The sequence below is a fragment of the Conger conger genome, chromosome 19 (genome assembly GCF_963514075.1).
Source record: "Conger conger chromosome 19, fConCon1.1, whole genome shotgun sequence".
Lineage (NCBI taxonomy): Eukaryota > Metazoa > Chordata > Actinopteri > Anguilliformes > Congridae > Conger > Conger conger.
The window spans coordinates 18,517,883-18,533,730 of NC_083778.1; the positions used below are offsets into that span (position 1 = coordinate 18,517,883).

The 15,848-nt window shown below is 51.0% G+C and overlaps 1 protein-coding gene across 2 annotated transcripts in view; it reads left to right on the forward strand.

Moving 5' to 3' along the window:
- The window catches only part of LOC133118875 (SLIT-ROBO Rho GTPase-activating protein 1-like), a 96,473-nt gene that overhangs the window by 62,858 nt on the left and 17,767 nt on the right, over positions 1 to 15,848 (forward strand). For both annotated transcript variants that reach the window (XM_061229130.1, XM_061229131.1), the window contains exons 9-16: positions 2,046 to 2,243; positions 3,109 to 3,193; positions 4,355 to 4,382; positions 5,378 to 5,411; positions 6,993 to 7,053; positions 9,740 to 9,817; positions 10,447 to 10,581; positions 14,014 to 14,119. In XM_061229130.1, coding sequence (XP_061085114.1) covers positions 2,046 to 2,243; positions 3,109 to 3,193; positions 4,355 to 4,382; positions 5,378 to 5,411; positions 6,993 to 7,053; positions 9,740 to 9,817; positions 10,447 to 10,581; positions 14,014 to 14,119 — 725 coding nt within the window. The remainder of the gene's footprint in view (positions 1 to 2,045; positions 2,244 to 3,108; positions 3,194 to 4,354; positions 4,383 to 5,377; positions 5,412 to 6,992; positions 7,054 to 9,739; positions 9,818 to 10,446; positions 10,582 to 14,013; positions 14,120 to 15,848) is intronic.

Here is a 15,848-nt window from a genome sequence, read left to right on the forward strand (position 1 = left end):
CTGGTGGGGCGTAGGCAGGGCGTAGGCGGTCTCTCTGCTGGTGGGGTGTAGGCAGGGCGTAGGCGGTCTCTCTGCTGGTGGGGTGTAGGCGGGGCATAGGTGGTCTCTCTGCCGGTGGGGCGTGGCGGGGCGTAGGCGGTCTCCGCTGGTGGGGCGCACGTGTGGCAGAGCGGGCCTCAGTGAAAGCTGCTGCATTATTGAGTCAGCGGCCCCGCAGCCCGCGCTGTAACTAGTTGTTCCCTGAATAATTGATGGCGGTTTAACAGCTTTTTGCCGGGAGCTCTCTTTCCGGCCCGATAAGGTCTCCGCTCAGCGGGATGACAGCTGGGTGCCTCACCGGGGGACAGGGGTGCAGGCCTTTGCTTTGGGCCCCCCCTGGAGTGAGGGCGGGGGAGGGAGGGGGGTACCCCCTAAATGTTGGTTATGACCATCCAGGAATGGTGGTGTTCAGATCTGGGGGGTGTTAGGGGTGTAGCTGTTTGCAGCTGTAACCCACCTATAAGGTCAGTCTTTCTGATCCTGCCTGCTTTCTGTCTGAAGTAAGGCTACATCATAGTCCCCCCCCTAAAATCTTTGGATCATCAGTGGTACAGTCCTTGGGATGCGTCCATGGTAACCTGAAAGGCAGCACCCTGGTGTTTGAGTCGGTTCGCCACAAATGTTGAATCACATTTTGAGTGGATTTTTTCCCCCTAAACCATTTTCATGGGAATTGTCCGGCAAAATCTGCTGTTTTTCTTCATTGCCCCGATAACTACTGGATTGTTATGCCGTATACTTACTCCAGAGAAACAACAATGTCACCGCAAGGATGTGAACTCTAAAAACAGAGAGGTTGAACAGTGATTTTAGCTGTGGCCCAGGATATAACTACCGTTTATATTTTTAACTCTGGCTGCTCCAGTTAGAACCCAGCAGTTTAGTCTTTGTGTGTTTAGATAAAGAGGTAAATTACCCAGCATGCCTCACACACACTCACACACACACACACACACACACACACACACACACACACACGTTGACAATATGCTTTGATGCAGTCATCTTGACTTCCTGCCTTACCTCTTAGCAGCTGTTAATGGTATTTCCCTGCTACGATCAACTGAAAGGACTGCCACACATTACAGAAGTATGTAGTGGTGTTTCGACACACTGTCCCCAGAACTGCACGGTAAAATGTTCAGTGAGAAACCCGCTCCTTGGGTACATATTGTCCCAGTCGGACTCAGAAATGATTCAGAACCCTTCACTTTTTCCACACTTTATTGTGTTGTAGATTTAGGTTTAAGCAGATAAATTATCAGCCATACAATTGGCAATGGCAATTGCAATTTGCATTCAATAACCCGTAATGATGAAGTAAATGGTAAATGGTTGGCATTTATATCGCGCCTTTATCCAAAGCGCTGTACAATTGATGCTTCTCATTCACCCGTTCACTCACACACTCACACACCAACGGCGATTGGCTGCCATGCAAGGCATCAACCAATTGGGGGTTAGGTGTCTTGCTCAGGGAATCGAACCGGCAACCCTCCGACTGCCAGATGACCGCTCTTACCCCCCTGGCCAATGTCGCCCCCATCCATCCATCCATCCATTATCTGAACCCGCTTATCCTGAACAGGGTCACAGGGGGGCTGGAGCCTATCCCAGCATACATTGGGCAAAAGGCAGGAATACACCCTGGACAGGTCGCCAGTCCATCACAGGGCACACACACCATTCACTCACACACTCATACACTCATACCTACGGGCAATTTAGACTCTCCAATCAGCCTAACGTGCATGTCTTTGGACTGCGGGAGGAAACCGGAGTACCCGGAGGAAACCCACGCAGACACGGGGAGAACATGCAAACTCCGCACAGAGAGGCCCCGGCCGACGGGGATTCAAACCCAGGACCTCCTTGCTGTGAGGCGGCAGTGCTACCCACTGCACCATCCGTGCACCATCCGTGCCGCCCAATGTCGCCCCCCCGTGAAGTGAAAACATCAGTGAGTGTCTAACGGCCCCTCGCCCCCCGCCCCCCGCCCCCCGCAGGTGAAGAAGACGTCGGAGGCCACACTCACCACGCTGCAGGACATGGTGACCATCGAGGACTACGACGTGTCCGAGTGCTTCCAGCACAGCCGCTCCACCGAGTCCGTCAAGTCCACCGTGTCCGAGACCTACCTCAGCAAGCCCAGCATCGCCAAGCGCCGCGCCAACCAGCAGGAGACCGAGCAGTTCTACTTCATGGTGAGCGCCCCCCGCAGGCCGCTCCTGTGAACTGCAGCGCTGCTGCATCGTGGGTGTGAAGGTCCTCAGTCCTTTTGCTATCAAATGTTTTTATTCGTACTTAATACGACATAAGTGTGTTAGTATTTGAGTACAAATTACCCTCCCAAATGCCCTCGGTGCTGGTAACCCGTTAGAATAATACACATGTAGGCAGATGATGCAACAGTAAAAAAGCATACACATATACATGTATGAACATGAAAAGGGGGATTGTATATACGTCTGATGTAAGATATCTGTGGGAAAACATGAGTGACCTGAGCATTTATGAGCAGGAAATGAGACAGAACTGTCACGTCTGTAAAAGCCTGTCACAGTGGGACGTGATACAGGGCACATGACTGCAGGGACAAGGTGATTCTCAGCTCTGTCAGAGGGAACGGAATTGATTGTTTTGGAGATAGAGCCCCCCTCCCTCCCTCCCTCCCTCTCTCTCTCTCTCTCTCTCTGCCTCCCTCTCTTTCTCCCTCTCTCTCTGTTTCTCCCTCCATCCTTCTCTCCCTCTCTTTCTTTCTCTCTCCCTCTCTCCATCTCTCTCTCTCCCCCTCCCTCTCTCTCTCTCCCCCTCTCCCTCTCTTCCTCTCTCTCTTCCTCTCTCCCTCTCCCTCTCCCTCCCTCTCTCCCTCTCTCTTCCTCTCTCTCTCCCTCCCTCTCCCTCTCCCTCTCCCTCTCCCTCTCCCTCTCCCTCTCTCTCCCTCTCCCTCCCTTTGTCCTTCAGCAGCTGATCAGCATTCGGCGACCGTAGCGTGGCATTTTCCTCGGCCGTCTAATCAGCGAATCTAATCACTCCCCAATCCTCCTCCTCCTCCTCCTCCTCCCGCAGAAATTCCGCGAGTACCTGGAGGGCAGCAACCTGATCTCCAAGCTGCAGGCCAAGCACGACCTTCTGAAGAGGACTCTGGGAGACGGTAACCACGACGCCCACGCCCCGCCCCCCGTAGACTCCCCCCGATTACATGAACAAGTGAACACAGGGACAAGGACCCTAGAGGACAGTACAATTCCGAGTCCTATTGTGACCATACAGATACAATTTGAACCCTTTAAGAACACATTAACTTATGAACTAGCTTACCACAGTTGGCAGCTGGAATATCCCGAGTACAACAATACAATATCTAATACTGTTACGTCACCCACGGGCTATCCGTGGGCTTGTGAAAAAAGTGCTTTCAAGCCCAGGAAGTCAAGTTTACCAGCGTTTAGCATTTAAGCTGCCCCCACCGAAAAAAACAGTTGATGCTGCTCTTGACGTCATTAACGAATAATCGATATTCGATCTTTAAGTCCGATTCCTATAAACTCTTAGCTGCGGCAGTAGGGAGATGGAACTCTGTGTGAACACGTAGCGCAGTGAGTCTAGTGGAGCGATACTATCTATGGTATCGCGCGGGGGGGGGGGGCTTTTCTTGCGCTATAAAGGCGGCCCACCTCTGCCAGCGGCGGTAACAATAGCGGGAGCCTGCTGGGTGGTCCCCGTAAACCTGTCAGCCCCCACCGCGTGAGGAGAACCGGCGCTTTAATCACCCCGCCAAACGCCCTGTGGGGAGCCCGGCCCACCTTCTCCTCGCCCCGACAGCTGGGGTCCTGTTCCCGCTCCCAGCAGATAGCCGGCGCTCTGTGGCTCTGCGTGTTTTTAGTGGTTTAAGAAGTTGAAGAAGTCTGCTAACTGCAGTGATTGTGTGCGTGAGGAGGAAGGTGTGTGTGTGTCTGTGTGTGTGTCTGTGTGTGTCTGTGTGTGTCTGTGTCTGTGTGTGTGTGTGTGTGCGTGTGCGTGTGCGTGTGCGTGTGCGCATGCGCTTGGGTGTGTGTGTGTGGGGTGTGTGTGTGAGGGAGAATGTGTGTGTGTGTGTGTGTGTGTGTGTGTGCGCGCGCTCTTGTGTGTGTGAGGGAGAATGTGTGTGTGTGTGTGTGGGACAGGCAGATGGCAGGCCACACGCTTTACTGAGCGTGTGCACACGATGCCACAGACCTCCCGGAGAGTGTGACTCTGTCTCACCCCCTCCCTCTCTCCCTCTCTCCCTCCCTCCCTCTCTCCTCTCTCCCTCCCTCTCTCCTCTCCTCCGCAGGTCACCGGCCCGAGTACATGACCACCAGGTAGGAGGAGTCTGCTCCTTGCGCTCTCTCTCTCTCTCGCAGTCCCACACAGACTCAGATCCAGAGGCTGTTAGTCATTCTGCCCTGTGCCCCGTCAGACCAGTAATAAGCCGGGCGTTCATTATACGACTCCCTATTGTTATTCTCAGATCTATTCAGCCCCTGAACCTGTTCCTGGTGTTTACACATGAAAGCATTTTTTTTAATGACTGCTTCAGTCAGAAGAGTGTGTTTAGGAGAATTTCCGACCGTGGGGAGGGAGAGGGGGAGGGGTGTTTGTGCTCTAACTTGGTGTGAGTTACACCTTTTCCCCATTCCGAAGGCCCACCCCCCAAACCATAGAATCCCTCGGTTGTCTGGGTCATGCTCCATATTTCACGTTAAGTTGTGTACTGGGGATTTGGGGGTCATTTATCCAGGCACTGAAGTGTGACACCCGCCCCCCCCGCCCGCCCGACCCCTGACCTCCCCACCCCGTTTCACCTCCGCCTGTCCCCAAACTGTACTGTTCCCCTTCCTGTGTACCGGCGAGCTGCAGCTCTGTCTCCAACGCCGTGTCTTCAAACGCGGAGGGAAAAGGGCGGTCGGTGCAAAAACGCGGGATACGCGATATAACTGACAGCTGAGCGGGGGTGAGCTGGTGGCGGGGGGCATTTTTACACGTCCCCTGGGGGGCTCAGCTGACAGGAGCGCACAAAGAGGGATGGTGCCCCCCCCCCCCCCCCCCCTTTTACTCACACTGGCCGTACAGTCAGCAGTGACAGCCTGTGTTCAGATAAGGGAGATAAGGGAGGGGGTCCTCCTATTGACTGCCCCCTACACCCCTACCTCCCCTGCTTTAAGACACCGTTATATCCTCTGTGGGTCGGGGATTGCTCCAATCCTCCAGTCTTGGGGGGGGGGGGGGGGCGGTGGTTTTTCGGAGATGGAGAGTTGTGTGATTTTTCTGTCTCTCTCTCTCTCTCTCCCCCCTCATCCTCCCTCCATCGTTGTAGCCGAGGACGACGAAACTCGCACATCCGACACCAGGTACAGTACAGCGCTGTTCCCCTGCCTGCATGTCCTGTTCCACTGCCTGCACTTCCTGTTCCCCTGCCTGCACTTCCGGTTCCCCTGCCTGCACTTCCTATTTCCCTGTGCCTGCTCCACTTCTGTCCTAACAGCTGTTCCCTGCCTTCACGTACCTGTGTAACCACACCAGGAAGGTCTACAGCCGGTCTCAGTCTCTGTGGACTAGCCAGATTACCCAGTGTGGTACAAAACAGGAAGCCGCCATCTTAAATAGCGGTTTTGTTATTTCACCCCAAATGGGTATATGCACATATTCTTCTCTCTCGTGAGTTTGAAACAATATTTTTAAATGTATTTTATTTTACTTGAAATAGTATCAAATTTAGCTATCCGTTTTAGCCACACTGACACACCCCTGTCTTCCTGTGCAAATCCCAGTAATCCTGCTCAGCATTGCTGTGGCTGATTCCTGGTAGTCCTGCAAAGCATTGCTGTGGGTGATTCCTGGTAGTTGTGCATATCGTTGCCATGGCTGATTCCTGGTTGCTGTGGCTGGTTTGTCCTTGGGCCGTACGTGACTCCACAGCAGTGGGAACAGAAGGTGGAGAGGCAGAGTGTCTGTCTGAAAGGGAAGCGTTTAATGCTGACAGACTGCTCCCTTCCTGGGCTTGGAGTCTACCCTTCCTCCCTCCCTCTCTCTCCGTCCCTCTCTCCCTCTCTCACGCTCTCTCTCCCTCTCCCTCTCCCTCTCTCTCTCTCTCCCTCCCTCCCTCTCTCTCTCTTCCTCGCCCCCTCCCTCTCTCTCCCTCCCTCTCTCTCTCTCATTCTGTCTCTCTCCCTCCCTCTCTCCCCCTCCTGCTGTGAGAGTGTTATTCATGCACGGAGCCCACCTGCCTCTCTGAGACACACCGAGGGCCTGTGAACGGGCCTGTGCTGATGTATGAGCCTGAAGTGCCTGTCGCTCGTGTTCATGTGCGGACAGGCTCTGTGCAAAGAGAGACACGGCTGAGTGCTTCAGTGAATGTACGCTTAGACGACCACTTCATTAGGTACGCCTGTACACCGGCTCCTTAATGCAAACATCTAATCGCTCAATACTGTAGCAGCAACTCAGACATGGTCAAATAGGTTCAGCTGTTCAGACCAAACATCAGTTTTTATTTTGACCGTGGAATGATTGTTGTTGCCAAAACTGCTGATCCTCCTGGTCAGTAGAGTCAATAGAGTTTACAGAGAATGGTGTGAAAAACAGAGAACATCCCTTGAGTGGAAGTTATGTGGGCATTGAAAATGGCTTGTTCATGAGAGAGAGATCAGAGGAGAGAGGCCAGGCTGATTCAAGCTGACAGGAAGGTTACAGTAACTCAAATTACCACGCGTTACCACAGTGTAATGAATCAGTCTAGTTAAATACCTGATAAAGTGGTCACTGAGTGTATGCGTCTCTGATTTTGTCGGCCTGCTGTAAACCTTCTGCTCGGGGGATCGGTGACTCCTATAAACCGCTGAAGAGCTCTCGCGTGCCGCAGTGATGTCAGGTTAACCGGAGGGCAGAGGGATGCAGTCACTCAACGCACTCCTTCTTCTTCTCCTTTTTAGGACTCCGGACAGGCCATCCCCCGCGTGGTGGAGAGCTGCATCAGATTCATCAACCTCTATGGTGAGTCATCCACTCAGCCCCCCCCCCCCCCCCTGCTCTCTGGGGTGGCCTCTCACTGCCTGAGGAAAAATCAATACAAACACACCGCAGAGAGGACATGTACACACACATACACACACACACGGAAACACACACACACACACACACTCACACTCACACACACGCATACACACACACACACACACTCACACACACGCATACACACACACACACACACACCCACACTCACACACACGCATACACACACACACATACACACACACACACACACTCACCCACACTCTCACACACACACACACACACACACACACACACACACACACACACAGAGTCAAAGTATCTCCAGGCTATTCCTGAAATTCTCAAAGTCATAAACAAACTCTTCCGAGGAAAGGGGGGGCCCCCGAGGAAGCTTCTTTCCTTTCCGAGAAAAAAGGAGAGGGGAAGAAGGGAAGCCCCCCTCCCCCCGGTCTCAGGATGGCGGCTCACAGAAAGCCACCTGTCTCTCAGCACGCCGGGTTTGGCGATCGCCGCCCGCCCGGGCTGGCAGCTGCGTCTGGGACCCGGCGCTTGCGGGCGTTTGGGTTTGAGTCGCGGTCACGGTCGCGGTCAGGCCCGCTGGGATTCCGTGGCTCATCACCACGGTTACGCACGGCAGCCGAGCTGAACCCAGGGCCGCACCGTATGCCCCGTGTTTATCACAATCGACACGAACGCCTCGCAAACGGCCGCTTGAACTTCCGATGGATATAGTATTCATTTTAATCAATGTTCTGTTTAATTGATTGGCTGTTCATGTGCAATACAAAAAACGTTTTAAATAATGCTTTAACCTCCTAAGACCCGCACTCTTTTTTTGGTATGCATTTTTAATTTCTCTTTGCTATTTGGGCTTATTGGGATCTGATGAGGGCGGCACGGATGGTGCAGTGGGTAGCACTGCCGCCTCACAGCAAGGAGGTCCTGGGTTCGAATCCCCGTTGGCCGGGGCCTCTCTGTGCGGAGTTTGCATGTTCTCCCCGTGTCTGCGTGGGTTTCCTCCGGGTACTCTGGTTTCCTCCCACAGTCCAAAGACATGCAGGTTAGGCTGATTGGAGAGTCTAAATTGCCCGTAGGCATGAGTGTGTGAGTGAATGGTGCGTGTGCCCTGCGATGGACTGGCGACCTGTCCAGGGTGTATTCCTGCCTTTCGCCCAATGCATGCTGGGATAGGCTCCAGCCCCCCTGCGACCCTGATCAGGATAAGCGGGTTCAGATAATGGATGGATGGATGGGATCTGATGAGTATAAAAACTAAGCATCATCTTTTGACATGATGTAGTTTTTGAGAAAAATGATGTCCACATATGTGGACTCTCGGTCTTAAGAATGAAGTATTATGGTTGTACAGCCCAAAATGTGGAGTCCACGCATGTGTACGCCAGGTCTTAGGAGGTTAATATCTTTTTTTATTCAGTGGGCATTGGCTATTCATTGTCTGGGGTCTGTGTTAGCAGTGCACCAAAAGCAGAAAGAACATTAGAACTGTGCATATTTGTTTATTTGTGGCAGAGTGATATCGCCATCGCAATATTGAGCAACGTTATCGCATGTTTTCCTCATACCGTGCGGTTCGAAACTGAACCCTGAACCCTGAACCCTGAACCCTGAACCCTCTACCCTGAGCCGTCGGGGGGAAGGCACGGCCCTCTTCGCTGACCCAAATCCCCCCGTGCGATTGGCACTTCAGGTTCATAAGTAAAAGCCACGAACACAAGCCATCCTCCACAGCCTAACTGCTGACGGAGTGGGTCGGGCCAGCTCTCCCTGACAACGCTGCAAAACCTAATCTCGCGGAGGGCACAGAGAGGCTAATTCAGCCTAATTCAGCCTAATTTAGCTCAGACGTGACCTCTTGACTGTTCTCATTATGAAATTGAAACGGAGGCCTGCTTGAAAAAAGGCCCAATTTGTCCGGGGGAAAACCCTCGTTCCAGCGGGTATCGAATCGAACTCTCGCACGTCTTCATTCTTTCCAAAATGGCTGCCACAGAGAAAATGAGCTTAGCTGCTGTTTGTGCAGGCAGAGAAAATGTTCCTCTTTTTACCTCATAAACCTTCCAGGGATTCTCATCTTCTTAAGAGCTAATTGCTTTTTTTAATGTCTTTTTTTTGTGCCGCTGTAATATGTTCCAGTCAGTCGGCAATTCCTTTTTGTTACTTCCATTAGTACGAAAAAGAGAAGAAAAACGTTTGTTGTCCTTGAGACGAGTCTTTCTTGTAAAATTATTAACACAAAATGCCATAATAGGCTAAACTTTCCATTGTTCACAACCGCACTGTGCACAAGTGTTGTATACTTAAAAGGCGTACCACTTGCAACCGTTATTTAAATACAGATTAAGCAATCATTTTAATTCATCCAATCCATCAATGTTTTAGTATCTTCTAATGGCATTTATAGCTGTTGATGGGGAAGGAGACATTCCCAGTTGCAATGAAAATAGTCATTACGATGGAAAAGATCGCGAAAGAATGTTAATTGGATTATTAACAGACGGCACGTTACTTGAATTGCTTTGTGGTGCGTTAGCTTTTTTACGAAATAAAATGTGATTTGTTGATGGACTAACTGATTGAGCGATACGTTGTTTGATTTATTTTATTGTTTGTGTGATTTATTGAAATGATTGCTCATTTATTGCAGGTCTTCAGCACCAGGGCATTTTCAGAGTGTCGGGGTCTCAGGTGGAGGTGAACGACATCAAGAACTCATTCGAGCGAGGTGAGATATGGTTGCGCTTAATGACGCCAAGTAAAGCTTCAATTAAGTCTATTTGAAATGTTATTAAAGCCTGGAATGTTCTTTCAATCATCATAATCCATGTACTTCTGGAAGATATAATTAGTAGAATGAAGCTTTGGAGGATTCAGTTTTTAATTAGTTTTCACAGTTAACCACATTGTGGCCGTTTGCACAAAATGGAGTCTGAATTCTGTGGAGGTGAAATCAGTTGAAATGGGTGTGTTTAATGTGCACCAGATATTTGGATAACCTTTAGCATAGAATTATGCTTCTGAATCGTTTCATATTTGAAAAATAAATGTTGATTACAAAAGCTGGAAGTGGGCATGACCTAATGTTTCACAATTTAATTTGGTAGGGTTTTTTTTTTCTTTTTTTTCTTTTCATTTTGGAGTGATTTCATGGAGACAAATGTGTAATTGATACTTTCCGTAATGCAATAATCATAGAGTTTGTATTAAATTTTCTTTGCTTGCTGTCCCGTGGAGCGAGTGAAATGGAAACGCTTCGACCCAGTTATTTCGTGACCTGCGCATATTGATCCCTTTGGTGTCCGCCGCCATGGCGACGACCCCCGCTGACCCCGTCTGTTCTGTCCGGTCTCCCAGGAAACGACCCGCTGACGGACGAGGAGAACAACCACGACATCAACTCCGTGGCGGGCGTCCTGAAGCTGTACTTCCGCGGCCTGGAGAACCCGCTCTTCCCCAAGGAGCGCTTCAACGACCTGCTCTCCTGCATCCGTGAGTGGCTCCCGATCGCTCCCGACGACCGGCCGTGACCTTTCCAGGGAGCGCCGGGGGGAGGGGGGGGGGGGGGGAAACAGGAAAAACGGGAAAACATTCGCTCTGACGGGAAGCTTGTGCCAGCTGCCCGTCGATTAATTACACGGCCTCCATCATCGCTCTCTGCCAGTAAATTCCTGAGGTTTAAAAAAAACAAAAAACAAAAAACAGCCTCGATACGACCAGTTTAATCACCGCCTGGTTGCGTTTCGGTCCCGTTTAGGCCGTAACTCGATTAGGGGCCGACGTTGTCGTTGCAGTTATTTATTCTTTATGAATGTTTTTTTTTTTTTTTTGGGGGGGGGGGCGAGTTCAGCGACGGTTGCGGTGGAAACAAAAGCTCTCTTCACGCCGTGTCAGCGAGTCGCGTAATTGGCCGAACGGCAGCGAATAAGAGGGGGGGACGATGAAGAGGGAAGCTGGGCCCGGGTAGAGGGGGACGTTGTGCATTCAGCCCGGCCCGTGAATGTGCCGTTTTATTCCCCGTATGTCACGCAGCTTTAGCCCTCCGACCGCGAACCCCCCGCGTTTCCGGGAAAGGGACGCCGTTGATGTAGATCCGTGAAAGAGTGAAAGGGCTACGGTCAGCGCTAGCGTTAGCGTTCGCCCTCTCGCATACCAGCGCGGTGAGATAAGCCTGGTCATCCCAGCTCAGCCGCCCTGCAAGCGATCACGCTAGGCTACCCGCACGCCGGCCGGGTGTCTCCAGGCCCTGTTGGAGGCCGGCTGCACTGTTTTCAGTCTCGTAATCTCATTTCTTTCTCTGAAGTAGAAAATATTTCAGTTTCACTTTTTGCTTGACAAGGGAAATTGCCTCGCTCCGTTGGCAATTTCTCGTTTCTGGATGGTCCGGTAGGACTCACCGATGGTGGCTGCCCCTTGCTGGGCTGAAGCGGTAGCTGTTGACGGTGAATTTCACACCTGCAGACAGAGTGCAATAGAGGAAAAAAAAAGTTATTTAAAGTTGTGAAGCATTCAAGCTTTCTTGTTTCCTACAACTTTTAACAATCTAGCCATCCGAGCCTGTAGGAGACGGTCCTGAGTCCTATATAAATGTGCTCTGTTATATTTCATGGTTATGTGTCTCCTTTCATTTCAGTGGCTTGTTATAAATGGCCTTCTACTTCTGTATTTCTGGTGGCTTGTTGGCCCCTCGATTTCTAACATTTCTGAAAGGCGGTTTGTCAGCTGGAAATGGCTGCCAGGCTTCTCGCTTTGATTTCGAGGCGAGAGAGAGAGAGAGAAAGAGGAAAGAAAAATCATCCTCGTTTTAAACGGCCGCATCCTGTCTCTGTGGAGCGCCGGGTAGTCGCTCGTGTCGGGAGAATCCAGCCGGAAGCGGTCCAGATCCAGAACGTTCTCCCTCTCCCTCTCCCTCTCCCTCTCTCTCTCTCTCTCTCTCCCTCCCCCTCTCCCTCTCCTGGCACCTGGATCCCACGGCTCATTTCAGGGGTGCCGCGGCTATTTTGGGCATAGGTCAGCCTTTGAAACCGACTCTTTGGATCTCAGCGGCGTGGCTGTGAAAGGCGGCAGTGCTAACAGTGGTCACAGCGTCACAGCGTCCGTCCCCCCCCCCGACGCAGGACCTCCTGGGACACCCGGCGACCTTTAACCCCTGCCAGTCCTCCGGTGCAATATGAAACGACTCCACCCAAATCCCAAAGCTCAGAGAATTTAGTCTGGTTTTAATATGGCCTCAAAACAATAGCATTAGCAGCCATTTTGATTGGAAAGGTTGAGTGCCATATGGTACTCTTGGGCTGACAGGGTTCATTCTGGGTCCATTCAGGGTTCATTCTGGGTCCATCCATGGTTCATACTGAGTCCATCCAATTACACGTGGTGTGATTCCCCGTCGTGCTCTGAGAGTTGAATCTAAGGAGAATCGCAGAGCCCGGTGGAGTGGGGGGCGGGGGCGGGGGGGGGGGGGGGGGGGGGGGGCGGTATGGAGACGGAGAGAGGGCTTCAGCAGCAGTCTCCATGACAGAGGCGTTAATTTATGCACGGCATTCTGGGAGATGGCTGGTTAAGGCGACATACCAGCTCCTCGTTTGTATTTTGCGTGTTATTTTTTTTTTTTTGGAGGGCCGCCTACTCCCTCATCTTCTCAATCCTTCCTCTGTTCCTCACCAGTGACCTTTCCCCACTGTCCCAGACCCCCTTGTTCTTTCGGATCGAAATTCCGCCACCTCTTTGCCCCGCGGCGTGACGCACCCTGTACAAATTTTGGCGACCGAGGCGCATCGGAGACGCGGCGCCGCTGAAAGGGACGCTGGGATAGCGCGTGTCACAAAATGGCCGCCGTCGCTGCGAACGTTGGCTCGTCTCTCCGTTTAGCGCGTTCGCTAATTTCTTTGTGACTTTCGCTCGCTAATTTTGATCGTCGGACTGTTGTCGGTTCGGCATCCCGCTCCACTGTGGGGGACGGAGCTCCCGTGACAGAATGGCAGTTGATGTCAGGGGAAACTGCCAAATTTGAAATTTGAATTATCCTCAGCAACGGCTTTGGACAAATACCCGTGGCCGTCTGCTAGCCTAGCGCACGTCACGGACCACGACGAACATCACAGAATGAACGCGGTCATGTCACACAGGGGACGTGTGCCGAGAGGGAGTCCCGTGTCTCAATACTGACCGGTACATTTCTGAAAACGAAACGCCGAATCCGTGCTGCCGTGGGGGGACAGCGCGGGCATTGTCGGCCGCGATATTGCGCTCTATTTATAGACGCCGGCTGTGCTTCCGCGGGGGTTATCAATGAACAGGCGGATTCAGACGGATAACTGCCGTGAACTGTCCCGTCCGGCGAGGAGCCCTGCCTGGCACTCTCGCCTGGGGGGGGGCATGGCTGATGAGCAGGCCTGAAAGACTGTGATTATTCGCAACGGGAGATTTTTTTCAACCATTTGTTCTCTAATCACTGATGTTATTGGTTATGTAACCAGAATTGAAGGGCAGAAAGCAAGTGGCAAATCTTAAGAGCGAAATATCCTGTTGCATCCAAATGTCCGAGAAGGCTAAAATTAACTTTGATATCTCAGTTACCACTGAAAGTGTTAGTCGTTTTAGATGTCTCTCTCTGTGATAATCGCACATACATATGTACACACACACACACACACACACAAAGCTTAGATTTTTGATGATTATATAATGATATAAATTCTGTAATGATTCTTTTGAGAAAGAATATGTAGCTTTACATACACATACAGACACAATGTAACATGCAATTCTAATACTTAGCAACAGCTTATCCCAGCGACCTAACAGAAGCCAGAAAATGCTGATTCACAAATCCAACTCATCAATTCTGCTGAAAAACTGTTGTGCACGTAACCACTGGAAACGCTTCTGGTGTGTAACCACGGCGATCTGTCCCCCCTCCAGGGATCGAGAACCTGTACGACCGGTCACTGTACATCCGCAAGATCCTGCTGACGGTCCCGCGCTCCGTCCTCATCGTCATGCGCTACCTCTTCTCCTTCCTCAACCAGTAAGCCCCGCCCCCGCCGGCCGCGCCCAATCAAACGCTGCCCAGTCAGGCCTGATTCATGCTCGATACGGCAGCTTCTGTACGGAGGTGCTGTACTAACCAGAGACTCTGTACGGTACTAACAAGAGACTGTACGGTACTAACCAGAGACTCTGTACGCTACTAACCAGAGACTGTACTGTACTAACCAGAGACTCTGTACGGTACTAACAAGAGACTGTACGGTACTAACCAGAGACTCAGTACGGTACTAACCAGAGACTCAGTACGGTACTAACCAGAGACTCTGTACTGTACTAACCAGAGACTCTGTACTGTACTAACCAGAGACTCTGTACGGTACTAACCAGAGACTCTGTACTGTACTAACCAGAGACTCTGTACTGTACTAACCAGAGACTCTGTACTGTACTAACCAGAGACTCTGTACGGTACTCACCAGAGACTGTACTGTACTAACCAGAGACTCTGTACTGTACTAACCAGAGACTGTACTGTACTAACCAGAGACTGTACTGTACTAACCAGAGACTCTGTACTGTACTAACCAGAGACTCTGTACTGTACTAACCAGAGACTCTGTACTGTACTAACCAGAGACTGTACTGTACTAACCAGAGACTCTGTACTGTACTAACCAGAGACTGTACTGTACTAACCAGAGACTGTACTGTACTAACCAGAGACTCTGTACTGTACTAACCAGAGACTGTACTGTACTAACCAGAGACTCTGTACTGTACTAACCAGAGACTCTGTACTGTACTAACCAGAGACTCTGTACTGTACTAACCAGAGACTCTGTACGGTACTAACCAGAGACTCTGTACTGTACTAACCAGAGACTCTGTACGGTACTAACCAGAGACTCTGTACTGTACTAACCAGAGACTGTACTAACCAGAGACTCTGTACTGTACTTACCAGAGACTCTGTACTGTACTAACCAGAGACTGTACTGTACTAACCAGAGACTGTACTGTACTAACCAGAGAGACTGTACGGTACTAACCAGAGACTGTACTGTACTAACCAGAGACTCTGTACGGTACTAACCAGAGACTCTGTACTGTACTAACCAGAGACTCTGTACTGTACTAACCAGAGACTCTGTACTGTACTAACCAGAGACTCTGTACGGTACTAACCAGAGACTGTACTGTACTAACCAGAGACTGTACTGTACTAACCAGAGACTCTGTACTGTACTAACTAGAGACTCTGTACTGTACTAACCAGAGACTGTACTGTACTAACCAGAGACTCTGTACTGTACTAACCAGAGACTCTGTACTGTACTAACCAGAGACTCTGTACGGTACTAACCAGAGACTCTGTACTGTACTAACCAGAGACTCTGTACTGTACTAACCAGAGACTGTACTGTACTAACCAGAGACTCAGTACGGTACTAACCAGTGACTGTACTGTACTAACCAGAGACTGTACTGTACTAACCAGAGACTCAGTACGGTACTAACCAGAGTTGCCTTCATAGTTCTGATCGTTTCAGTCCGTTCTCGGACAGCAGCGCATGCTACAGAGACGATAAAACAGCTTTTTATTGTCAAAAGCAGTTTGACGAACCCGGATCAATACGGAGCACTCTGCCAGTACCAGAATCTCTGGAAACCACCGTACGCCGATTCCGACCTGAGGCTGCCGGCTGAGGCATGAGTCACGCTTCACACGTGGAAGAGTGGATTCGCTGGGTTTGGGGGGGGGGGGG